Source organism: Hyperolius riggenbachi, chromosome 3 (assembly GCF_040937935.1).
Source record: "Hyperolius riggenbachi isolate aHypRig1 chromosome 3, aHypRig1.pri, whole genome shotgun sequence".
Lineage (NCBI taxonomy): Eukaryota > Metazoa > Chordata > Amphibia > Anura > Hyperoliidae > Hyperolius > Hyperolius riggenbachi.
Window position 1 is genome coordinate 282,102,771 of NC_090648.1, and position 27,401 is coordinate 282,130,171.

Sequence of the window (27,401 nt, forward strand, 5' to 3'; positions counted from 1 at the left end):
GTGCATTTATAAAAAGGTTTATGTTTTTGTATTATGGTGCTCTTAAAAATAAACAGTGTATTGAAATAGGTCATCAGTAACAAAAAGATTGAGCTTCAAAAAAAAAAAGTCTGCCCCATTTAAGTCATGTGAAAAGACATGAATAACTTTCAATAAATGTAAAAACTGTGAAAACTCAAGCCATGTGGCTACTTCAGTGTATAAGAAATTAGCCACACATTTCATTAGAGCCCACCTAGTAAATACAACTATGTACAAATTAAAAACAGTCAAATGTTCTGCTGGGGGAGTGGTGACACCTTTAAAATACAAAGTTTTCCATGGTAGAATTAGATCATCCATAGGCACAGCTCTTGTATTACAGGTAGTGTTCGAATTCAGGACACGTGGTTTGGCATCCAAACGCATTCAGCAACACTTCAGCTCCGAACAGCAGGATGCGGTGCATTTCCTTTAGCTTCGATATAAATGAAACCCACCCTGTCCTACTGTTCTATACTGAAATGATGCTGAATGCATCTTGTCGGGTTCCAAGCCACGTGGTGCCGAATTCAAACACTAATTACAGCCATGAAATATTATACAAAAGCTTTGCCAGTTCCCTGATTTTTATGCATATGTGTTCTTTAGTACCAGGAGCTGAACATCTTTTCAATTAACACTTGCATACAGAAAATTCGTTATGAAATCAAAGCATGCTGCATGCAGTCATATGTAACAATTGGTTGCATTGTTTGTTACATTGTTTAATGCGTTTATTTGATTAGAATCCAAAGCAGAGGATAGCAAAGCAAGAGAATCCAGTTGCAAGAACACAGAAGAGTTTGCTGAAGCCAGTGCATCCACAACCAAATTGATTAAAAGAAGCGCAAGCTGTGTTAGGAATCATCATAGTTGGTCAAGTTTAATATTACGGTTTATTTTATGACATCAGTTACATTGCAAAAAAAACCTATCTAACTTAAAACAATACTGTATCTAAAATCCCGCAGTCATCCAAAAAACAAAAAAAGAAAAAAGACTTACCAGGGACATGTCTAGACTGCTGGCTTGAAAGAATCTGTTAACTCGCATTCATTTAAAAGTTTCTACAAACTTGAATGACTTCAAAATGTGCCTTTTGTTCCGATCACACACTTTTTGTCTAATTCTCATAATACTGTTTTCAAACTACATTAAAAATCAGAATATTGCCAATGGTTCACGGAAAAAAGAAAAAGAAATAATAAAAAAACAAACAATAATAATAATTTTAAAATGTACGAGGCAATAATATCACCCTCTATTTTCTTCACCACTAACCTGCCTCGGACACGCTGACTACTGTTGAACGATCACTAGTTACAGGCAGTTGTGTTGACATATCAGATCCAGGATTTAAATCTGCTTTACCTGGTTCAACTGCAACCTCAAAGTCTTTGTCTCTGTCATTAAGGTCAGCAAAATTGAAATCTGTAGAAGTCTCATTATCACTAAGACTATCTGAGGTACTTTGACCAGAACCACTTTCTTCATCGCTAGTCAGTACTGCCCAAGAACGTGACTCTGAGGTATTTTCCATGGCAATAATGTCAGTCTGGATGCGGGTCTCCAGTACTCTAGTGTCGCTCTGTTTTTCAGGTTGAGCACTCAGGGTCGTAGAATGGCTTCCTTCTTCAAGGTCAGAGTTTAGTTGAATGCCCGATACAGCTGTTGTAAGTGCACTTCCTTCTTCTGTTGGCTCACTGGGCTCACTTAAATTTAAATTATTCTTCTCTGTTCCACTTTGTACAGAACTACTAGTATCTGCTACCACACTCTCTTGGGTTTCTGTACCTGATGTGGAACCTGTACCAGCTACTACAAGATAACCATCATCTACTACAGAAGAGCTCATTTTGGTATCAGAGCTGACAGTAGGCAACACTTCAGTTGGAGTTTGAGAAGTAGCTGTTAACACTGATAATGTGCTAGGACTCTCACTGTTTGGAGAATCAGCTGTAACAGAAACATATACATTTGGTAAAATAACATGATGTTGAACAGTCTCCTTAGCTTCAGTATCAAGTGCAGAGGTGGTTAACACACTGCCTTTAGAAGACACAACGGGAATGCCATGCGTAGGATAAACATATGGTGGAGAATGGTGGTGTAGGGTAGTGTCTTGCTGTGTTAACGTATTGACAGGTAACACTGGAGTAGAAACTGCATGGGAAACTGCAGAAAATAAAGAAGGCACAGAATCTAAAGGCTGAACAGTTATGTCATTACCATGTGACAAAGAAACAATTTCATCTGTATTTACATTTGTGAAAAAATGAGGCTCAACAACATTTTCATGCAAGACTGACATCGTTTGCTGTGGATAGGCAGGCTCAACAGAACTCGGAGACAAAGCTTTACCGACAGAGTGAACATATGTAGAATGCAACAAAGACTCAGCAGTAGCACCAACAGAAGAAGGCAGCAGCACAGAAGCAGTGTTAAAGCTGATGTAATGGTAACTGGATGTTTCATTCAACTCTCCAACACTAGGCACAGCAGAGGCAATGCTAGCATTAGGCAGCTGTGAGGCAGTTTGTGTCAATGCTTCATTAATGGCTTTTTCTGGTGTTTCATAAAAGATTTCCTGAGTTGGCAAAAGCAGCATATGAGTAGAAGCAGAGACAGTTTTTGAGGCTGCAGCAAGCAAAGCTTTAAGCAATATGTCACTAGAGGTTGTGGATACAGAACTTACTGGCTGAACAGGTAGCAGGTTTTCTGACATTGCATTAATGTCAGCATCGTTATTTGTGGTAGTGGGTTGAGACACTGAGTAGATGTCAAGTGCAGGCTGAGTGTCTCTAAATACACCAGAGGAGGAAAGATCTGCCATCACTTCATGCTTGGTATGTGGATCTACTTCATCATACATGGAGGTAGTCTGAGGTCCATTGTCATCTACTATATGGCTTGTGTTAACTGGCTTACTTTGATTAAGCTCAAGTGTTGTATAATTAACTTCAACTACAGTAGCAGCTGAGGATTCCTTATGGATTGTCAAACCATCTATACCATCAGAAATAAACCCACTACCAGAGAATGTTTCTGAATTCTCCCAATCACTAACGGTGAAGTGTGTAGGCTGAAGTAAAACATCCCCTTGTGTCATTACAGTAGTTGGCTTAATATATAGTTCACTACTAAGCTTTGTCATTAAGGTACCCTGGTGAAATACGCCCACAGAATCATGCACAAAGGCTGATAAGTCAGAGGAAACGGCAAAGGTTTCTGCAGAAGTCACATTATTAGACAAAGAATAGGCAAGTTCAGACACCACAGAAAGTGCATGCATCTTTACATCAATGCTTGGCGTTTCAAGTCGTGAAATTGATTGAATATTATTAAAGATGTCACCCTCATGAGCAAATGTTAACATCTCAGAAGCAGCATGAAAGGTCTGATGTGGTGTCACATCAGAATGATGTGTATGGCTTGGCTGAACTAATACATTGGTTTCAGGCAAGGCCAAAGAAACATGCAAAGAAAGTGTATCAGTTGCAACAGTCTGTGAAAACAATTCAGATACGGGATGACGAAACATTTTACTACTGGAGAAAGCGGAGGTAAATGTATGCAACAGTACATCATCATAGGAAGACAGGGAAGGTTCAAATGATACATCAACATTGGGAAATACAGGTGTGGCATGCAGGATGAGACCAGCATCAGAAGCAGCAGGGGTAGCTTTCAGGAACGGAGTATCAGACAACAAGGGAGTAACTAGAGGAACAACTTCACTAGTGTAGGAGGGTTGAAGAGGTATCTCACCATTAAACATAGGTTGGGTTGTCTGAGAGACTATCTCACTCGGAGGAGGAGAACCATGTTGTCCAAAGCTCGGAGAGAGAGGTTGAAATGATGCAGGAGAGGAAACTGTAGAAGTTGATAAGTATGGCCTCTCCATGTCAGGACCAGTTGATTCTTCTACATTTTCTTCACTTGTGGAAGGAGTGGATGTTGGTGAGGATAATGATGTAATATCAGTGGTATTAATAAAACTGATCTCTGACTTCTTCTCACCAGCAGAAACATCATCTTGCGAAGTACCATTAAATAAATCTACTTTCTTAAAAGGGGTTGTGCTTATCACTTTTGTGGTTGTGCCTGTGTACATACTTTCAGAGGTATATGCTTCTGGTGGCTGAGAGGAACCTGAAACCACCTGTGATGTCTCATCTGGAGTAAATGATGCAGAAAAAGTGGTTGGGGCAGTGACAGATGTGTCATTAAAAGCTTGCTGGGTGGGTAATAAAATCCTTTTTTTCCAACTGGTTGTTGACATCTGAGGTTCATTGAGAGCACCAGTGTTGACATCATTTGTAGTGGTTGGTTTTGTACTGTCTGAGACATTAGGCATCCATATTTCAATCTTACTTTTTAGCTCTTTATTACTTTTGTCTCCATCGTCTTCCTCTTGTTTACCAGCTTTCACAATATCTTTATATACAGAAGTAGTTGCAGCAACATATGTTTTTGCTGTAGACTGCAATGTAGGATACAGCAATGTTTTAAGACGATCACCCTCACCATGTATTTGTCGTGTTGCTTGGGTACCCAATTCTTCATCCACATGGTAAAGGGCTGTTGATTGGGTCCCATGTTCTTCGGTTTGTTTTTTGCTGCTAATTGTGCTTGATTGCAACTCATATTTGTTATCATTTTCTTCTGTGTCCTCTTCACTATCCTGTTCAGGAACCCAAATATTATGTTTAATTTGTATTTTTAAAATATAAATTCATAGATTTAAAAGTAAAATGGCTTTTATCACTAGTGCTATCATTGTTCAAAATAAAATTAGTATGAAAAACAGCATTTATCATTTTAAGGCAGGGACCACACTTGGCAAAAATTGCGTGCTATTTAACGCAATGCAAAATTGCATGTAATGATTCTCAATATGACGCGTGCATTTGTGCAATTCTTTGTTTGCGATTCCTGGGCATTTAATAATTTATATTCCCTTTTGCAGAAAATTGCACACTGTGCACAGTTCCCACAGATTGCTGGCAAGTTTCAGCAGGCTATGGTGGGTGACATGCATGTTAAAACGCATACGAAAAGTAGGTCATGGAAAACCACAGGCGTTTTCCGCAGTCACAAGTGTGGTCCCAGCACTATTTTTTCCTATCTACAGAACGTAACAGTTATGCAAATTTTATTGAAGTCTATGGTGCCAACGGCAGTTAATAGCAAAGCCACCATAAATGCTACACTTTAAATTTGCTAGGTATGTGAAGAACATTTTAAAGTTACAATAGGAAAAATGATCATTAAGTGTGGTTAAATGACAGATAACGTATCTACCCATTGGTATTGAAGTTTTACAAATATCCCTAGAAACAGTAGTTATTTTCCTGCCAGGGCAAGTTGCAACACTTTTCCTGGGAATCAGCCGCAATGTTGCTTTGTAAGGATCCCTGGCAAATAAACCTATTATTTATATTTTAAAAAATTACATGATGCCCTGCCCCCCCCCAAGCCTCTTTAACTTATTATGGACAAGGGATTTTGGAGGAGACGGGCAGCCTTTGCTGCTTCTCTCTTTCAGAGCCCCCCACCACATCATGGGCAATGCGGGCTGGTATAGCTCAAGGTACAGGGGCCCACACGGTCCATGATCTGAATTCTGGCTATACCAGTCTGCATGGGTGACAAGGGGTTTCAGAGGCTTGCTAGGGGAAACCTCATGATGTCCATTTTCTTAAAATGTATATAAATCTCGGAACTCCGTATATATTAAAGTGCACTGCAGCAAAACGTCATTTTACAGAAATTACAAAATCAGTTTCTGTGAACGTTTCAAAATCATTTATCTTAAAAACTAAAGCGCTAAAAAGTATTTTATTTAAAAAAAATCCTTGTTCCCACTATTCTTCTTAACATACTAAGCAAATTTGCTGATTATAGCATGTATCAGGGCTTTGCTATTAACCGCTAAAGTCAGTGCCATTGACTTCAATGCAATTTGCACGAAAATCTGCTGTAAAAGGAGGACTTTAAATTGAAATACTCAACAGCTCCATGAAACAGTTTGGCAAGCAAAAATAACACAATTTGCTCAACCTTTAAAAATGTGCCTGCTCATCCCCAATAACCAGGCCCATTGCATCTTCAAGACTCGGGCAAGCGTTTATATTAACAAGGCATGCTTCAAAATGTAAGAACAATTTTGTTTTCATAATTTATATGTTTAATCACAATAAAGTACAGTGAGTGCTTATTTACGAGACGAGGCATTGAAATTCTCCACTATAGTGTTGCAAACCTAACATTGACCTCCCTCTTCATACCTAGCACTTACTTCCATCTCCATGCCGAACACTAACCTCCACCCCATGCCTAACACTAACCTCCACCACAAAGCTAACACTAACCTCCCTCTCCATGCCTAACACTAACCACCACTCGATGCCTAACACTAACCTCCCTCTCCATGCCTAACACTAACCACCACTCCATGTCTGACACTAACCTTCCTCTCCATGCCTAACACTAACCTCCCTCTCCATGCCTAGCACTAACCTCCACCCAGTGCCTAATTATAACCTCCGTCTCCATTCCTAGCACTAACCTCCAGCACATGCCTAACACTAACACTAATGTCCCTCTCCATGCCTAACACCAACCACTACCCCATACCTAACACTAACCTCCCTCTCCATGCCTAATACTAACCGCCACTCCATGCCTAACACTAACCTCCCTCTCCATGACTAACACCAACCACTACCCCATACCTAACACTAACTTCCACCCCACCCCTAACACTAACCTCCCTCTCCATACCTTACACTAACCTCCCTCTCCACGCCTAACACTAACCTCCACCCCACGCCTAAAAACTAACCTCCCTCTCCATGCCTAACACTAACCACCACTCCATGCCTAACACTAACCTCCCTCACCATGCCTAACACCAACCACTACCTCATACCTAATACTAACTTTCACCCCACACCTAACACTAACCTCCGTCTTCGTCTTCACCCAGTGCATAATTCTAACCTCCGTCTCCATGCCTAGCACGAACCTCCAGCATGTGCCTAACACTAACCTACGTCTTCATGCCTAACACTAATGTAACTCTCCATGCCTAACACCAACCACTACCCCATACCTAACACTAAATTCCACCCCACCCCTAACACTAACCTCCATCTCCATGCCTATCACTAACCTCCCTCTTCATGTCTAACACCAACCACCACCCCATGCCTAGCACTAACCTCCCTCTCCATGCTTAACACTAACCTCCACCCAATGCCTAATACTAGCCTCCATCTCCATGACTAGCACTAACCTCCAGCCCATGCCTAACACTATCCTCCCCCTCCATGCTTAACACTAACCTCCACCCAATGCCTAATACTAGCTTCCATCTCCATGACTAGCACTAACCTCCAGCCCACGCCTAACACTAACCTCCCCCTCCAGGCCTAATATCAATCTCTCTCTCCTTGCCTAATACTAATCTCCCTCCTCACACATAACACTATCCTCCCTCACCACCTACCCAACATTAACCTCCTTCTTCATCTAACACTAACCTCTGTATCTGTGCCTAGCACTAACCTCCCTCTCCATGCTTAATACTAACCTACACCCATTATGCCTAATGCTAACCTTTATCTCCATGCCTAGCACTAACCTCCAGCCCATGCCTAACACTAACCTCCGCCATCCACCCCTAATATTAATCTCTCTCTCCATGCCTAATACTAATTTCCCTCCTCACACATAACACTATCCTCCCTCTCCACCTACCCAACATTAACCTCCTTCTTCATGTCTAACACTAACCTCTGTATCTGTGCCTAGCACTAACCTTCATCTCAATGCCCACATTATAACACTAATCTCCCTTGTCTTGCCACACACTAACCTTCCTCCCCTCTAATTTATGGCCTTCACTTTCCCTTGGGGATCAGCTATTTTATAGCTAAATCTTGTTCCTATCCCCTCACACTAAACTACTTTCTCTGCCACTGTCAGAGTTCGGATATATTGTAGCCAAAGTCACAACTGATACGTGCACAATCCCTAATGCTATACGAGTTTGGCTACAGTGTAGCCAAAATCGTAACTGTTCTGTGCATTCGGCTGTATCATAGCTGAGCATAAGCTCATACTAAGCACCTAGCATGCCACAAATTTTCATTGTGGTCTATGGAGGCACCAATAGGGCTTCACAATGCCCAATCCATCTACTTTGATTTAAGTGTAACACTAGCTACTTAATCTTTGTGGGTACCTTTCACACTGTCTATACTGTGAATGGTGCCTACATTAAAACAGGTTTTAATTTATAAGATAAGCCTTTAAACCCTGTTACCAATATGATTTTGTGTTTCAGAGGCCTCTGTTACATTATTTATGTTACTCTGTGAGGTCATTCGTTTCAAATTAAATAAACAGGTTGCAACAGGTGTACAATATCTATGTAGCTTGCTAAACGTGTTATATTATGCTGGCTACTGTATATATAAGCTTCACTCTCCTGCATTACTTCACAGTATGGTGGCTCAAACAGATACATCTTTAGTGCCATTGCTTCAATGCTTGGCAAATATAGTAGTCATGAGAGATGAATGGAAAATACTCCTAAAATTCAAACCTCCACTCACACTGGAAGCTGAAGTTGTGCTAGCAAATCCAAGTCACTAAGTGCCAATCACTTTTGCTGATTAAAACAGTTGTCAGATGACCGATTAACAGTGAGTGGCTTTCCTTTTGCTGGCTTGGTTTGATCTTCTAAGGTGAATAGAGATTTGCTGGTTAGGAGAATTTTCAGATTATCCCCTGCATTTGCTGAAATCACTGCGGATATGGCTGCCAAATTCATAACCAAATGTGTCCATTAGTAAAGAAATGATTTGGACATCTAACACTGCATTTTTAAATCTGGGCAGGATAAGCCAATCTATCCCAGCCTTACACATATTACACACCACACTCTTCTTTTATTAATAGGAAAATGCACACAGTGTACTATCTTTATAAAATATTACCTTTATATCCTCTTCTGTTTCTGTCACATCCAAAAACAAATCATTTCCTGTAAAATGAAGAAAATGATGTGGAAGTTATGTTATTTTACATAAAGCTAAATTTAATAAAGGGTTTATGTAATACAAACAAGTACTGTTAATAGACTTCAGTTTTAGTCACTGTGCTGAATCATTCTTCCATGGTCAACTAAGGCCTCGATTCATCATTGTCTTTGAGATAACTTATTACAGTTCTTTTAATTACCGAATTCAAAGTCTATCAATTTCTAGTTGTATTCATCAAGGCTTTTCCGCATTCGTGTCGATAACAATTCGGTAACCATTCGGTAACGTGACGATATTTCCATTTTACAGCGGTAATTTAACACAAGGCCATAAGATCCCCGTGGAATTGTGGGTAAAAAGGCAGTCCTTTGAACGCCACCTAGCAACATTCCGAATAGGGCTTAACACCTAGACCATGATTTTGGAAGTGGTTTGGGACAATCTCACAATTTCGCCAGCTATGGCTTGATCGTAGTAGCCTCTTCTGAAAAAATGTAGTGCAGCTAGCAATTTAGTTAACCCTGGCACTGCCTGTGTTCTCTTACAAGATGATGTCCTGGTATAGCAAATAAATCCATTCTCTTGCAAATTGATATGGTTCTAGACCTTCTTCTTGACCTTCTGCACCTTTGAATCACTCTCAGCTGATACATAATCACTTTAAATGGCTCCATCCTCTCTGTCAGCAATGATCTGACAGGAGCAGTGAAGGAGATAACTAATTCTAAATGTAACGCTAAACCACGCCCACTTTCATTTTCATGAATTGCACTTTCCTCCGTTTTATCGCATCATTACTGAATGATTAACAAATGCTCGCTAACAGCTGTAGATAACTTTGATGAATCCTGAAATCAACTGATAGAGTTCGGTATTTTACCGAGCTGTCGGTAATTGATTCGATAAGTCTTGATGACTCGAGGCCTTAATACTCTTGCCTAGGCATAGCTAATCCAGCACCTAATGCTGTGTGAATGTATCTCACCTTGTCTGAAATGCAACACGTCCAATACGTTTACCCTTCTAAGCAAGGCATGCAGCTAGAACTGTTGGTTTATAGTATGCCTATAGCCTCTAACCTAAATGGGTAGCCTGCAGGGGTGTGGCAATAGCCATAGCAGCTGCTTTGTGGCCCTTGAGCAGAGGGGGCCCAGATGTATTCACCATTAACTTTCTTGTGTTCCTCCCCCCTCAAACTTTGTCTCAGTGCCCACGGACTATGTGCAGTGTTGCAGCGTAAAATGTAAATTGCCCCAGTTAACTCATATCCCTAGGGTAGGGGCAGGTGGCATTGCTTAAGAGTGCCTACATCTGAGGGCCCCATGAAAGTTTTGCTGTGGGGCCCCCATAATCTCTAGCTAAGCCACTGGTAGCCTGCATCACTGTTCTTGCAAGCCTCACTGCATTAATCATACACGTACAAATTCAATTCCTTGTACATAGGAGGGTTACATACATAGGCTGAATCACCTGTAAATTGGATTAGTACGGTTACATGTAATTAAAGGACCACTATCGTGAAAGGCAGTTAACATCTGACAAAAGCAACAGGTATTGGGCTAGTTGCAATAGTGGTCCTTTAAGAGCTACAAGTGTGTTTGCAAACCAGCAGTTCTGAATGCATTATTGGCTTTCAAAGGCAAAAAGGAATGATTTGTACAGCTCCTGACCCTGAGATCACTGTGAACCAATCACAGAGATCACCAAGTGATTTTTTTTTTGTAAAGGGTCCAGTCCATAAGGGGAAGAGCCATGCAGAACTAAAGCAGTTAAGTGATGCATTACAGGTGTTGCGTTTTAGACAAGTGATAGTGACCACAATTACCTTATGTAACCTAAAGTTAAAGGTATAGAGAGGCTACCATTTTCATGTCCCCTATAAACAATGCCAGTTGCCTGTCATGCTGTGCTTTGGGCTTTAGCTGTTTTGGTGTCACAACAAGCATGCAGCCAGTAGAGTCAGACCAGAGTCAAAGCATCGTATCTACTCATTCTGGGCCAGTGACTTCAAGCATTAGGGAAAGCATTACCACAGAAGTCTGGCAACTTGCATTGTTTATTATAGAATGAACATGACAACCTCCAACTGGGACCATCCTTGTATTGTAATCTGTTATGTAAAAGCCTCTGGTAGTTGCCATGAAAGACACAATCGAATTAAAAAAATGAGATCGATGATAAGATTAATAAAGAAAGAAATGTCTTACCTTTCATACAAAGTGGTGTGGAGCATGTCTGATTTCCACTTTTATAGCAGAATGACCAATATAAATTCTTTATCAGCAATCCTAAAAACCTTACACACATTGCACATAAGGACCTCTAAAGCCCATTGCTGTAGCATCATAGTGATGTGTAATGCTTCTTAGGGACAATGAAATAGTTGGTATTCTTATTATCACTTAGACAAGCCAGCTAGACTAACAATATTAACAATTTGTTAAATGATCTCTATTTAAGAAAAAAAAACATATAAAGAAAGTACACCATAAACAACAACATGGCTATGAATGGAATGAAAACCAACAATGTTAATAATATCATCATGAATATGTAAAGCATGGTCAGACATTATACAGATCATGAAATGGTCACATTTGATACAATACACAAGCTTCAGAAATGATTAGGTGTACTTTATCCACAGAATGCAACACAAACATTCACACCGGTTTGATGAATTTGATTATTTTACATGTGACTTGGAGAAAGACCATTTACAATACTTGGGTATTACCACTGAAATAAACGCGACACAGTTTGGTATAGCTTTGTTATTGTTAGTAAATAATTGTACTTAAAATATTTAATATATCCATTATTACTGCCCCCTGTTGTCACAAAATAAAGGAAATTCAGATTTATAAAATGGTAGCGGCTTAATATGTAGGCGTATATTGCATAGGAACTTTAAGCAGGATCAGATTTAGTGAGTGGAAATGAAGCAGAAGAGCTGATAACGAGAAAGCGACATTGAAAGGAACGTAAAGGAAGAGGTACAAAGGACGTACAGGAAGTGATGTATGCAACCAATTATGACATACCATAAGTACCACAGAGTTATTCATGAATTAATTGGGATGCTGTTTATGAGGACAAACACTTGTAAGACAATCTCACTTATTAATGATGATGTGTAATGATCACATATTATAAAGCACAAAACAAAAAGAACCAGTTGTCCAAGTGATATAGTTTTATCTTTTCAGTATGAACATTGTTTAAACAAAAAAACAACATTTCTACATAATATATCCTTTGCAAGCTTATTAACCATGTAGCGATGTGATGCCTTCCATGTATATAGAACAGATTGTGCAACACAATATTTATATGGTGGCTGACAATTGAAGCATAAAAAGTGAATATCCTACTTTACAGTCTCTGTTGATAAAACTTATACATGTGTTACTCCACACAATTCTCATAACAATATGCTGCTGAGAGATAACAGAACCAGATACCCAAGCATAACACTGATCATATTGTACATTCCAGCACTGTCAGTAAAACACACATCAAATGTACATTTCAGAACAGAAAACTGAACATACACAGCTTGTAAAAAACATAGAACTTAAATGGTACTTGCTGTGACCAGGCAGCAGAGAGACGGATGGGACAGGGACTTGCATAATAAAGTTGCAGAGCGAGATCCCACAAACCTAGAGTGCATTCTTTTTAAAGTAGTCTGCCATTAAGCGGCAACATTTGTAATGCTCCCTATTCATATCAAATATTGGGGATTGCTAAAAGCATAGCAAAATGGGTAATGTGAAGGCGCACATCAAAAAAGAGTGCCTGGAAAAAAGGGCGCGTGGTGTCGCCGAAATTTAATGATTTAGTCAATAACCATGTTTTATCGTTTCTTGTACTAAAAAAAATCTGAAAATATTGTTTATAAAACTGAAAACGATAATATATGTAAAATCGTTATAATTGTATACTATTGTGTATAACCTTAATTTATCATTTCTTCATGGAATGAAATCTGAAAATATTGTTTATAACAATGAAAAAAATATATAAGTTCGTAATAACTGTAGTAAAACATTAGTAAATATTACAAACATTTTACTACAACTAAATCTAACCCTACTGTTACACAGATATCTCCCTTTACCTATCCCTGACCCTGACCCTTAGACAAACCCTTAGACCCCCCTGGTGGTGCCTAACCCTAAGACCCCCCTGGTGGTGCCTAACCCTAAATCCCCCCTGGTGGTGCCTAACCCTAAATCCCCCCTGGTGGTGCCTAACCCTAAATCCCCCCTGGTGGTGCCTAACCCTAAGACCCCCCCTGGTGGTGGAAAACCCTAAGCCCCCCCCCCCCCCGGTGGTGCCTAACTCTAATGCTGGGAGTACACGATGCATTTTTTTCGCTCGATTCTCCACTTGATCGATTTTGCCGCTCGATTCTCCACTCGATTATCTTATCCACCACTCGTTTTTCTTATCTTTTTACATTCGCTTGTATGAGAAATCGAGCAGTAAAACTATCGAACGTGAGATTGGACATGTCAGAAATTATCTATCGGACCATCTATCTGCTAGAAAAATGCATCATGTATTCCCAGCATAAGACCCCCCCCCCCCCCGGTGGTGCCTAATCCTAAAAACCCCCTGGTGGTGCCTAACACTAAATCCCCCATGGTGGTGCCTAACCCTAAGATCCACCAGGTGGTGCCTAACCCTAAATCCCCCCTGGTGGTGCCTAATACTTAGACCCCCCTGGTGGTGCCTAGCCCTAAATCCCCCATGGTGGTGCCTAACCCTAAGAACCCCCCTAGTAGTGTCTAACCCTAAAACTCCCATTTCGTAAATTATTTTTTAAATCAATATATTTAATTAAAATATCCCCTACTAGTGCCTAACCCTAAAACTCCCATATCGTTTATAAAATGATTTTTGAAATCCGTATATTTAGTTATTTGAGAAATGTTGTATTTTCCACTATTTCACTAAATATCGTTTTAGTTATGAAACTTTATGTAGATAGAAACGATAACTATAGTAAGTAGGTTTGTAAACAGTATTATACGGTAAATATGTTTGTAAACATTATTGTTCACCGAGTGCCCATCAAACGATATTTAACATGAGTCAATGGCGGCGCACTTTTTGTCCACTTGCCTCATGCGCCAAATTTCCTGCTTCCAAAGTGCAGCACCTGCACTGCAAGGCTTTCGTGGTACTGCACTGCAATGCATTTGTAGTAAATATCTATAGTCCTGGATTTATTATTAAAAAAAACCCACTGCAGGTGCTGATTGTGACACTGAAGTCAAATGATAGCTCACTAAACTTATAGTAAATTGCAGTGCTTTCCAGAATACACAGCAGGGGTGTAGCAATAGCCCTGGAGAAGAGGGGACCCAGTTGGTACTTGATGTGTTCTCTATTAACTTTATTGTGTTTCTCCACCCTCTGACTTTGTCTCAGCGCCCATGGTCTATACACAGTGCACATTGCATGGAAATGTAAATTGCCTTATATATAGAGGGTAGGGGAAAGTGGCATTGCTCAAGAGTGTCTAAATCAGATGGCCCCATGAAAATTTTGCTATGTCTTTGCTATAGTCTTTATCTAGGCCACTGATACACAGTCGTACCATTGCCTGTCCTCAGAGGAGCTTACAATCTAATCCCTATCACCATTATAGTCTTACAGTCTAAGATCAATTTGTGCGTGTATGTGTGTGGGGGAGGACCAATTAGCCTATTAGTATGTTTTGGGATGTGGGATGCAGCCACCGCAAACACCGAACAAACATACCAAGTTTATTCAAATGGCATCCTGGCCTAGACACTAATCTGGGCCTCTAATGCTGTAATGCGAGAGTGTTATCTACTAAGCCTCCGTGTCCCAGGTAAGAGTTGCAAGCCTTCGTCATCTACCAGCAGACAATTTTTGAAAAGAATACAGCCCAGGTTTTCAGGATCACACAGGCTCTCCATTATAAATTAGTCCGAGGGTTTTATCCATTTAAGTAAAAATTTTCGGATATTATCAGTTTTCTCTAACAAAGGTTACTAAGTGCCATGCCACTTTGCATGGTTTACACATGGTTTGCCCTTTTAAATAAAGGAATAAAGTTAATGGTACACTTTCTTGCCCAGTAATAGTATTTAACAAAATTTGAAAATAATAAAATAATTTAACATTCTAATGGCAGCAGTAATTTTCTGTTAGGACCAGAAATGAGATTTAGTCATATAAAAGTATGCTGTTGATGACTTTAGTACTATGCACATTTTGCATTCACTAATCACCTTGATTGCTAATAAAATTTGCCCTGTTCAGATGTGAGTTCAGTCAGGCTTCAATGTATTCCATGAATGTGATGAAGGGCATCTTTTGTTGTATGATAAGGAATCTACAACCTTTTCAGCAAACCTTTGATTTTATTATGGTAAATCAGGCCCAATGGATTGTCAATAACAGCAGAAGAAAAACAAATGACTTTTCAAAATCATAGCGGAACATAGCTTATCCAAGCTCATAAGTGCTTGCCATATTAGAATGTTCCTCATGAGGTGAACATGGCTGGGGGCCTCTGCACTCGTCATGTGATGAACATGACTTTAGGCCTCTATGCTAGTCATGTGATCAACGTAGCTAGAGAGCTCAGCACTAATCATGTGATGAACATGACGGGATACCTCTGCACTAGTCATGAGGTAAACAGGGCTGGGGGCCTCTGCACTAGTCATGAGGTAAACATGGCTGGGGGCCTCTGCGCTAGTCATGAGGTAAATATGGCTGGGGGCCTCTGCACTAGTCATGAGGTAAACATGGCTGGGGGCCTCTGCACAAGTCATGAGGTAAACATGGCTGGGGGCCTCTGCACAAGTCATGAGGTAAACATGGCTGGGGGCCTCTGCACTAGTCATGAGGTAAACATGGCTGGGGGCCTCTGCACTAGTCATGAGGTAAACATGGCTGGGGGCCTCTGCACTAGTCATGAGGTAAACATGGCCAGGGGCCTCTGCACTAGTCTTCGTTAGCAGCATAAGCTATATACACTGCAAATATAATCTAAATAAACTAAAATTATAAACATATTTTTCCACAGAATGGCCAGCTACATTCAAGTGAGTAATCATACAACTGCTGAAAGTAGGCATTCACACATTTTATTCTATTTCGGCAGCACTTTACATTAGTGTAGTGCTTCCCAAAACTCTGCTCAATAGAGTATGACCATCACAGCCTGACACTGTATAGCTATCACCTGGACTACAACAAATGACCACAAGTGTTGCTCATATAAATTGCTAACATAAAGTCAGAGCACTGTCCTCTCCAAAACGTTCACTGCAACCCATGCAAATGTATAAGAATGCCTCCTGCAAGCTTCCTTTGGTGTCCACCCACTATAGCTAGCACTAGAGTCAGCAATTTTCCCATAATGCAGTTGAGAAATCCTGAGGCTTGCAAAGTAGCTCTGAGAATTTCATATTAGGCACTGCAATATCAAATTCATTTGAATATGCTGTGTTTTGATTGTCTTGAAGCAATTCACCACTACCTTATAAAGCAGGAATTTTTGCATGCCATACAAAGTATGAATTTTTCATAAAAAAAAAAAAAAAAGTATATAGACATACCTGTCTCCTCCACCACCATGTCAACAACCTCCTGGTCGCTCCGTTTTCCATAAAGGCTATTGGTGCACACTGCGACAACTTGGAGAACGTAACTTGTGTTTGGCATTAAGTTGTATAAAATTGCACCCTACAATTAAAAATGTGAAGTAAGTACAGGTATTTCTAAAACATCAAAAAGCAATACGGTAATGAGCTAGTGAATCTCCTTGAGGTAGGTGTAAATTGACATGGGATGATTTACTATAACAGATGGGCAGAGAATAGCAGTGCAATGAGTGTGTGTTGCATCAAATCACACTACGGGGAGCCTGAGAAATAGGAGCCTCTCTGTATATGATTAGATGTTTGATGACATCAGGGTTTGACTCCATTGCCTATCACTGCAATGCTTCTCTTTTCTCGCCCAAAGTGAGAATATAATTTGTGAATGTGTGAAAATGCAAATGTTTCTTTTCCTTTGTTAATAACAATGCCTTTCAATGACTATTCAGAGCATGTTTCAGGGATTTTCCCTAGAGGACCAGGTGAATGACTAAAATGTGCTCTATGGGCCTGAGCACACTTCACAGTGCATTTCTGTGCTGATCTCAGCATGGCATATCAGATCAGTTTGTAACGGTAGCAGGAAGATCAGGTGCATATGAGAAGTGGACAAATCAGGCGCCGCCATTCACTCTAATGTTAACTATCGGCTACTGGGCACAAAACTGGACGATTCAGGCGCCTGTTAAATAGTGGGACATTTTTAATTTTGAGAATTAGAGGTTTGTAAAATATCATTACAAATTGGTTTTGACAATTATAATTTTTAGTAAATCATAATTTTAACTGTTTTGAAATATGTTTTGGGAATTGTAATTTTGTAAATTATTGTTTTGAAATTTATTATCTTACAAATGTATTGCTTATGGTTTTGAATTCTCGCTTTTTGTATTTGCGTTAATTGCAGCAGAGAAAGAGGGTTTTAAGGTTAGGCATCAGGAAGATGGGTCTGAGGATTAGGCACCACCCAGGGGGTCTAAGAGTTAGGCACCACCAGGTGAGTATTAGGGTTAGACACCACCAAGGGGGTCTTAGGGTTAGGCACCACCAGGGGGTCTAAGGATTAGGCACCACCAGGGGGTCTCAGGATTAGGCACCACCAGGGGGGTCTTAGGGTTAGGCACCACCAGATGGGTTCTCAGGGTTAGGCACCACCAGATGGGTTCTCAGGGTTAGACATCACCCACCTTGGGGTTAGGCACCACTAGGGGAGTTGTAGAGTTAGGCACCATCAGGGGGTCTAAGGGTTAGGGATAGGTAGAGGGTAGAGGGAGGGTTCTGTCTGAGAGTAGGCTTAGGTTTAGTAGTAAAATATCCATAATATTTACCAATGTTTTACTATGCTTATTACGACAGTAAATATATTTTCTTTTTCATTGTTATATACTGTATTTTGCGATTTTAGTTTTACCCGACACATTTTTTATTACCGTCATTTTAATATATTTATTAGAAATGATAAAAATAATCCAAATATTCGGCTTTGCAGTACTTAAAATCATTAAAAATGACTTTAGAAACACTATTTCTGTGCCAGAAAATAAATTATGTATATATATATATATATATATATATATATATATATATGTATGTATGTATGTATATATGTATGTATGTAATATATATATATATATATATATATATATATATATATATATATATATATATATATATATATATATATATATATATATATATATATACACGCACATTCCTATGTTTCAAACTCTAGCCCCACTATTTTCTTCCCTTACTCATTAGTCATGCTCTTGGCAATGTCCGTAGGTAGATGTGCTTGGCAGCATTATCTGTGTACTTGGCATATCTAATAAGCAGCAGAAATTGCTCACTTGTATTTTATTCTTATATTTAAGGACTCTACTAACATATGCTTTTAATGAGTAACCCCATGCCTCTGCTACAGGCATCATGTTTCTAAATGAGTTCATACACAATACTGGAAAAAACCTACCAAGTCCTGGTAGCCATCTGTGAAATACTCGTGCTTTGTCTGGTCTTCCCCCTGTAGCTGCTGATAATAGACCACATATCTCTCAATCACTGCATCATACACAACCCGAGGTCTCTTCCATGTGATCAGGAGGCTTGTGCTATTTTGTGGCTCAGCCTGGACATCATCTGGTTCTGAACTGCAAACTAAGGTGAAAAAATAAACCAAAGTACATAAGGCAATATTCCATGTATTACCACACAGTGTCTGTCTGTCTGTCTATCTATCTATCTATCTATCTATCTATCTATCTATCTATCATCCTTTAGATTTAGATTCTTTAGATATATAATCGTTTGGATTGATTAGTTCACAAAGCCATAATCTTCTAACTTTTGTTTCTTGTAAGGTGCCGTACATTTATTCTTAACAATATTGTATCTACCAACTCTGTATTATGTACCAATATCTGAATTTTTGTATATCCATATTTCTCACATTGTATGTTGTCAGGGAAGAGTATGGTACTAAATAGATTATAAAAACAATTTCTAGTTATCTATTTTTGACGCAATACACACTTCGGACACTGGAGGGCAGTGCATACCAATAGGCAATGCACAAAAATTATTAAATTTCATTGCATTTGGACCTCACATGGGGGCACAAATTATGCATGGTATCCAGTACAATTCAGTCAGTATTACTAATGTGATGTCAATTATTCGCCGTTTCCCCTCTGTAAACCATCAGCTGGTATCCTGGTGTAAGAAATTATTGTTTTCCCTTTACAGGCACAGCTGTACCTCAAACATTCTCAGATTATGATTTCTGTGCATCTGTATGCTATCAAAATATCTGCAATACACACACCTGATTATAGTAAATGCACAAAATCAACCTAATTTGGAGGAGACTAAGGCCTAAAATTTAACTTTTAATTGATAAATAACTTAGAAACATTGGTCTTACCAAGAAAATCAATTGGGAAATGAATAAACAGTGGATTGAGATGTAGTTACTAATGGCAACCCCAATAAATGGCAATCAGGGTTCACCTCAATTCACTCTGCAAAGTAGACAACACACCACCCTACATAAAACCCTACATGTTTCCCCCACTAAAAGTGGGAGCATCATTAGGAGTACAAAAAAGTGCACTCTAGAGTACCTAATGCTTTTACACTTTAGCACTAGGCACTCTATCACAAGCATGTTTTTGTACCCCTAATGAAGCACCCACTTTAATGGGATGAAACATGTAGGGTTCTATGTAAGGGGGTGTGTTGTCTACTTAGCAGTGTGAATTGAGGTGAGCCCGATTGCCATTTACTGGGGTTGCTGTTAGGAACTACATCTCAATCCACCGTCTATCCATTTCACAATTGATTTTTTTTTGGTACGAAATGTTTTTATCGTATTTATCAATTAAAAGTTATGTTTTAGGCCTTAGTCTCCTCCAAATTAGGTTAATTTTGTGTATTTATTAAAATATCTGACCAGTGAGTGTGCATTTTATACAGCAATAGCTAGGAAGCTCTGTGGGCCTCTGATCTATTTTACTGATGGGAGTATGCAGATTGCAAAGTGGCTATAATTATTGCAGACAAAGAGGGAGGGGGGAAAGCTATGGAATTTTACACAACTGGGCACAATTTAGCTATTTATAACTGTTGCGGCACAACAAAACGTGTGTCCGTCTGTACTGTGCATATCTTTCATATACCAGTGTTTCATCTGTTTGCCTGGAGTTTAGTTCAGGTAAGGAATCTGTGCTGCAGTTACCAAGAACTTGCCTGAAGGCAGAAATAATGTTTAGCCTTAGCTTTAGTCAAAAACCTCTACAAGTGCGTGTTAAACCTTGAAGTATTTCAGGCCTGTCCATTCCTAGTCCTCCTGTCTTCTGAACTTTAAAATGCACAATGATGGGTTTACTCATGTCACGTTTGTGATCTTTGACATTTTGCTGCATATTTTAATATTTGTACACGCTAGGCACTTCATGAACTAAGCTTGGGTAGTAATACAGAGTACATACACTATATGTACTTTATTCAAGCATAGTATAGTGTAGTATATATATATATATATATATATATATATATATATATATATATATATATATATATATATATATATATATATATATATATATATACACACACATTCAGTAATGTGCCATGGCAGCAACCATTTGGAGTAGTAGAAAATGATGTTTTGTGCCCTGTTTTCTGTCACTGCCCATGGATGGAAAGCTCTGCTTTGAAATGGAAAATCTTTAGCTCTGAATGCTTACATTTCTAACACATCAGAATTAAGGGGATTAGGAATGCACTTGAATAACCTCTACTATACAGCTCCAAATAAAGAATCTATGGCTGGCATTTTAAGACTGAAAACCCTTGACTGACCTTGATTCGCAACAGTTTGTAACATGAGGGAAAATAGATCAGCTTGGGGCTATATATTTTACAATCTGCATTCTGTATGTAAAGGCTTACTATCAGGAATGAGTGAAATTTAGCAAATCTACTCTGTGGATGCCAAGAAAGACAAGTAGATGAGATCAGCAACTATGTGATATATTGGGAACCAGTAGTGAGGTAAAATAACTATTTAATAGTTCCCCTGGGAAGTCTGAGCTTTGCTCCAGAGTTTGGCTTTATGGTTCCTTGTTTTATTATAGACAAGATAAAAATAGTGTGGTTCCACCCCTATATCAATACTATACAGACAAAAACACACGACGGGATTGTTCCTTGAACCAAATCCTCTTATTTAATCTTCATATAAGGTCTCTTCAGATCACCACCATGGCATGTAGATACAACAGAACAGACATCCAATTCACTTAAAAAGACTGCCTGACACGTGTTTCATGGCCAAAAGCCGCTTCCTCAGAGGCACACCGTATTCAAACATCGAGGTGTCTATGTAGGGTATCACCATAATCTGAAGTTTGAAGAGAATGCAACTTCTCTTCAAACTTCAGATTATGGTGATGGTCCTGGAAAGATCTGGGGCTGATCCTGGAAAGAGAGAACACTCCTTATCAATAATCCTGTATTAATGTGGCCTTGAATGCCTTTCTACTGATTACTGAATCTGAAGTGATGGGCAAAAAGTGAGAGCTGGTAGGCTTAACCACTTGAGGACCCACCCTTTACCCCCCCTTAACCCTCCTGGCGGTTTGCTAAAAAATCGCCAGGGGGCAGCAAATCTTTTTTTTTTTCATGTAGCGAGACAAAGTCTCGCTACATGATAGCCGCTGCTCAGCGGCATCCCCCCAGCCCCTCCGATCGCCGCCGGCGATCGGCGATCAGGAGATCCCGTTCAAAGAACGGGATCTCCTGGAGGGCTTCCCCCGTCGCCATGGCGACGGGGCGGGATGACGTCACCGACGTCAACGACGTCGTGACGTCATAGGGGATTCCGATCCACCCCATAGAGCTGCCTGGCACTGATTGGCCAGGCAGCGCACGGGGTCTGGGGGGGGGGGGCGGCTGCGGCGCGACGGATAGCGGCGGTGATCGGGCACTGCACGCAGCTAGCAAAGTGCTAGCAAAGTGCAGGAAAAAAAAATTATGCAAATCGGCCCAGCGGGGCCTGAGCGGTGCCTTCCGGCGGCATAGCCCGAGCTCAGCTCGGGCTTACCGCCAGGAAGGTTAAGGACCAGCGCTGTTTGTTGTGATCTGTGCTGGGTGGGCTCTGCAGCCCCCAACACAGATCAGGGTGCACGCAGAGCGATCAGATCGCCCCCCTTTTTTCCCCCCTATGGGGATGATGTGCAGGGGGGGTCTGATCGCTCCTGCGTGCAGGCTAGTTGCGGGGGGGGCACCTCAAAGCCCCCCTCCGCGGCAACATTTACCCCCCTCCCTCTCCTACCTCTCCCTCCCGGTGATCCGGGCTGCACAGGACGCTATCTGTCCTGTGCAGCCAGTGACAGGACGTCCCCTGTCACATGGAGGCGATCCCCGGCCGCTGATCGGCAGCGCCGTACAATGTAAACAAAGCGGATTATTTCCGCTTGTGTTTACATTTAGCCTGCGAGCCGCCATCGGCGGCCCGCAGGCTATTCACGGAGCCCCCCGCCGTGATTTGACAGGAAGCAGCCGCTCGCGTGAGCGGCTGCTTCCTGATTAATCAGCTTGCAGCTGGCGACGCAGTACTGCGTCGCTGGTCCTGCAGCTGCCACTTTGCCGACGCACGGTATAAGCGTGCGGTCGGCAAGTGGTTAAACTGATTGGCTTGAAATTCTGTATACTATTAGGGCTCGTTCACACTTGAACGATTAGCAGGTGGATCCCGGTAATCGCTGTAGTGCTAACGCAATAGAAAGTATATGACTGTGATCTCACTGCCGCGATTTGCGATTAACGCCAATCGCAAATGCATTACATGCAGTATTTTGACGCGATTCTGGAGCAATTGCGATCTTAATAAAGCGCTGATCGCAATCGCTCTGAATCACGGAAGTGTGAACAGTGATTTACCATTGTAAAATCACCCACGCAAAACAGTAGCGCTAAGCGCTACCGTTTCACGATTTATAGTGTGAATGGGCCCTAAATGTATGCAGACTTTAAAGCCATTCTAACTGTAATTCAGCTACAGGTATATTTTATGAGACAAGTGAGCAACTAACAACACTACAGTAAATCATCCCCAAATTGCTTTTCATAGGTCTGTAAACATACTCAAGAGCTGCCAAAGCTGCTTGTTGGTCTGATGCTTCTGTGTGTGCCTCTCCTAAAATCCAGCAGTGTTTCTGTGTTTGTTTCTGTGTGTGTATATGTCTATGGCCCTGATGCACTAAAAAGGGCAGTAAAGTTATCGCTCCCAGGCAACTCACAGCAATTACTAACTGACCTTACTAACGCCAGGGAAGCACCGCCTGTTAACCCAATAGTGGCACGTGCATTACTGGGGTAATGGGTGTGATGCTATAGTAATGCATGTTACCAAAACAATGCGCATGTTATCCCAGGAACACGCATGGTGCTATTAGGTTAACAGATGGTGCTGCTGGACCTTAGTACCAGTAAAATTGCAATTTGCTTTCTGCACATAGCAACTTTATCACTGTTAAGTGTATCAGGCACTATGTCCGATTTTGTGTATGTCTGTGTTTATGTGTCTCTGTGGGCATATCTGTTTATATCTATGTGTGTGTATCTGTGTGCATGTCTGGATGTTTTTATATGTCTGAGGGTGTGTGCATCTGTGTGTATGTCTATGAGTATGTCTGTGTGCATATGTGTGTATGTCTGTTTTCATGTGAGTGTGTATGTCTGTTTTCATGTGAGTGTGTATGTCTGTCTAGGTGCATGTGTGTGTCTGTGTGTGTCCATGTAAATATATATGTGTGCGCCTCTGTATGTGTACTTCTGTGTGTGCTACGTAATTACTTAAGTATCTATGATTTGACTCACTTATCTGCATTAGCTTACAAATGGTAAAGGTAATGCATACGTGAAAGAAATGCTGACAAAGGATTCTGAGACCTCTTCAGAGACCAAAATCAGTAATGCATTACATTTTCATTATTTACAAAGGCAATCTGGGGTTGATTTGAACTGTTGATGTTTTATGTTCTCTTATCCTTCAAGGTTCCCTCAAGTCAAAAGAACAGAAATTCTTGCAATTTTTTACAAATAATAAAAAGTAGAACCTTATTATTTACACACAGCAACTGGCACATTATTCCTGTGCCTAATCTAAGGAGCAGATTACTGCACTCCCTTCTATGACTTTGAGTATCTAAAGCTGGGTAAGCTTCTTATCCGGTATTATGCTTTTAAATGAGTTGTAAATTATTTAAAACTAACCAGTATGGGAAATCTAGCTTGAACATTAGTGGTATCATCTTGGTTGATTTTTGTGCTTGGACAAAATGTTTTGCTATTACATTCATATATTTGAATTGTCTATTGTGTGTCCCATACAGCAATGAGTACAATCAAAAGAGTAAGTTGGGTTGTCTAGCAAAAGCATTGCTAAGCTTATCTACAGACAGGAGATGGCTAAGACAGAAGCGGGTGTGATCGGATTGCCAGAATGAACATGTGTGCCTGGCACTGCTGAGCATTCATGTTCATGTCTATGAACACTTCTCATGCAGGAAGTGAACAGGTAGATTGATGATGGCTACGTGATTTTTAAACTTTTAACTCTGTCAAGGATAATACAAGTACTGCAGTAACCTACGGCAATTGTACAGTGATACAAGAGTGTGTCCTGGTTAAAGTGTACCAGAAGAAGAGGGAAACCTCTGGATTTTGCAGAGGCTTCCCATGCCCTCCTGGCCCCCAATGTCGGCATGAGCAGACCACAGGAACATTTCCGACAAAAGCTTTTCAGAAATGTGATCATGGCCTTGCTCATGTGTGGCCATACTGCACCTGCATAAGTAGGACCACGCCTGCGCAGTAAGCTGGAACTGCATGCCAACAAGCAGCTCCATGCTACTGTGTAGGCGTGGCAAAACTCATGCGGTGCTGCCCATCTGCTCTTGTGCATGAAGAGGAGCGCGGCCACAGACTTCTAGATGGTCTCAGGCAGCAGTGGTGGTCTGGAGGAGGATGTGGTAAGCCTCTTGATGGTATCTCATTGTTTTGCTTAAGGGCCCTTTCACACTGGCATGGTGCAGCAAACTGCCGCACAGCTACCTCACCCTAATTAAACCCTATGGGGACATTTATACTTCCCACGCTGCAGTACGCTGCACTGGAAGTTCCAAACGCTGAAGCTAGTGCAGAACTACGTTACCGTGCGGGAACCGCGGTAATCACGACGTCTATAGCGACGCAGTTTTTTTCAAAAGTTGAAGTCACGACATCGTGTCGCACATGCACGGAAGTGTATTCTTACAATACGTTTCCGTGCACTCTTGCATACCTGCAAGCGCGCGTCACTACCTGCTTGGCTGGTAGCCAGACAGGGAACACAGTGTACTAAAGCGGTTTTCCCTGAAGGTCTGTTTTTGGCTGTGCGACGCACCGCTGATGCCGGTTTGCACTGTGAAACTGGACTTAGGATCACTCCAGGTTCTCTTTGAGAAAATACAGTTGCAGCCCAGCCAGTATGAATCCCTGTGTAGTTACCTAATGTCAGCACATACTGTATATTTTAGCCTGAAACAAATGCTCGGTTACATAGACATACTAAGAATAATTAAAGCTACATAATTACCAGTCTCTTGGATTTCCTCTATGCCAGTATAAGATGCGAAGACTTGTCCAGAGAATGTGTACTGCTGCTGCCTGAAGTTGTTCTGCAGATAATCCATCACCATGACGTAACCAGACTGCTGCATTGTGAGGATATCACAGAAGGATTCCAACTGCCAAAACACCAGTCATCATTAGGGTGAGCTCCAATTTTCACCAAAAATCCTTTTGCACAAAATTGTTATGCAAATATAATGGATTTTTACAAGATACACATTTTCATTCAAATGAGAACATTTTTTCATAATGTGGTTTCCCATGCCCATTGACTGTTATAGATCTGGCAAAACTGTGTCTTCGCATTGCCATTAATTTTAAAGCATTTGGCGTAAATGTGTTCTCATGCCCATGTATTTCAGGAATATTCTCATCTGTGTGAAAATATGTTTTCTCATCAATCAATAAGAAGATAAGTAAAGTACAATCCATCTCTGAAATTATACTTAATGACACAATTAACAAAATTACTAGATTTGGGTTTTGTTTTTGTTAGGAAAGAAACATGTAGCTTATAATGGACACTACTATAATCATAAGTCCATAGGTAACAATGGAAAGTGGAGTAATGTGATTCAATTAAAACTGTTTAATTTCTTGGTGCTTAAATCTACTTCAGACGAGGCCTGATGCCTGTTTCGTTGCCAGAGCCCACTTATTCAGAGGTGAGTATTGTTATACTTGGCACCATTCCATCAACTAAGAACCATGACAGCAAGCAACATCACTAATTGTAAAGGTTTGGCCACTGTTAGTACTGGTCATAAGTTTCCACTTGTGCTGCACACGTCAGCGAGACACGCGGGTACACAGACGAATAACATCAGCCGTCCATGCACGGTTATGGTATTCTCAGCCTCCCGCACAACTTTGGATGGAAAAGCCGGCCGAATCGTAAGCGCAAGCGATTCGGCCGGCGGCGCTATTCATCCCTATGGCAGAGTTTCCCTGCGCAATTTGCCTGCGGGGAAACTCTGCGGATGTGGCGCGGTTTCCACGACAATGGATTATCTAGAAAAAAGTTGTGCCCCTTGCGTAGTGTTGGGCGAACACCTGGATGTTCGGGTTCGGGAAAGTTCGCCGAACATGGCCGCAATGTTCGGCATGTTCGGGCCGAACCTCGAACTCCCCGAACATCCCGCTTTTGGGGGCCCTATGGGGTCGCAGGCATAAGGGGGGAGCATGCCCCGATCGCGGGGGGGGGGGGGGTCGGAAATTCCTGCCACCCCCTCCGCTAGCGCTCCCCCCTCTGCCCGCTTCCCCATACAAAAGTTTCAGGAAGTACCGGTCCGGTGGTAGTGGGTGGCTGGCAGTGGGCGGCACTGTGTAGTGAGTGACTGAGGAGGAGGAGTCCGGAGAGTGACGCGTTGAGGGAGGCCGGGCAGCGGGCGGTTCAGCAGTAGTACGGTACTACTGCTGAACCGCCCGCTGCCTGGCCTCCCTCAGCGCGTCACTCTCCGGACTCCTCCTCCTCAGTCACTCACTTCACAGTGCCGCC

At 41.1% G+C, this 27,401-nt stretch overlaps 1 protein-coding gene across 5 annotated transcripts in view; it reads right to left on the bottom strand.

The window, feature by feature from the left end:
• PTPRZ1 (protein tyrosine phosphatase receptor type Z1) overlaps positions 1-27,401 on the bottom strand; it is a 269,913-nt gene that overhangs the window by 98,108 nt on the left and 144,404 nt on the right. For 2 of the 5 annotated variants that reach the window (XM_068276398.1, XM_068276400.1), the window contains exons 8-13: positions 25,869-26,019; positions 18,699-18,883; positions 16,685-16,811; positions 9,030-9,076; positions 3,790-4,705; positions 1,303-2,196 (exon numbers count right to left, since the gene is read on the bottom strand). In XM_068276398.1, coding sequence (XP_068132499.1) covers positions 1,303-2,196; positions 3,790-4,705; positions 9,030-9,076; positions 16,685-16,811; positions 18,699-18,883; positions 25,869-26,019 — 2,320 coding nt within the window. The remainder of the gene's footprint in view (positions 1-1,302; positions 2,197-3,789; positions 4,706-9,029; positions 9,077-16,684; positions 16,812-18,698; positions 18,884-25,868; positions 26,020-27,401) is intronic. The other 3 variants (XM_068276399.1, XM_068276401.1, XM_068276402.1) reach the window with 3 other exon arrangements.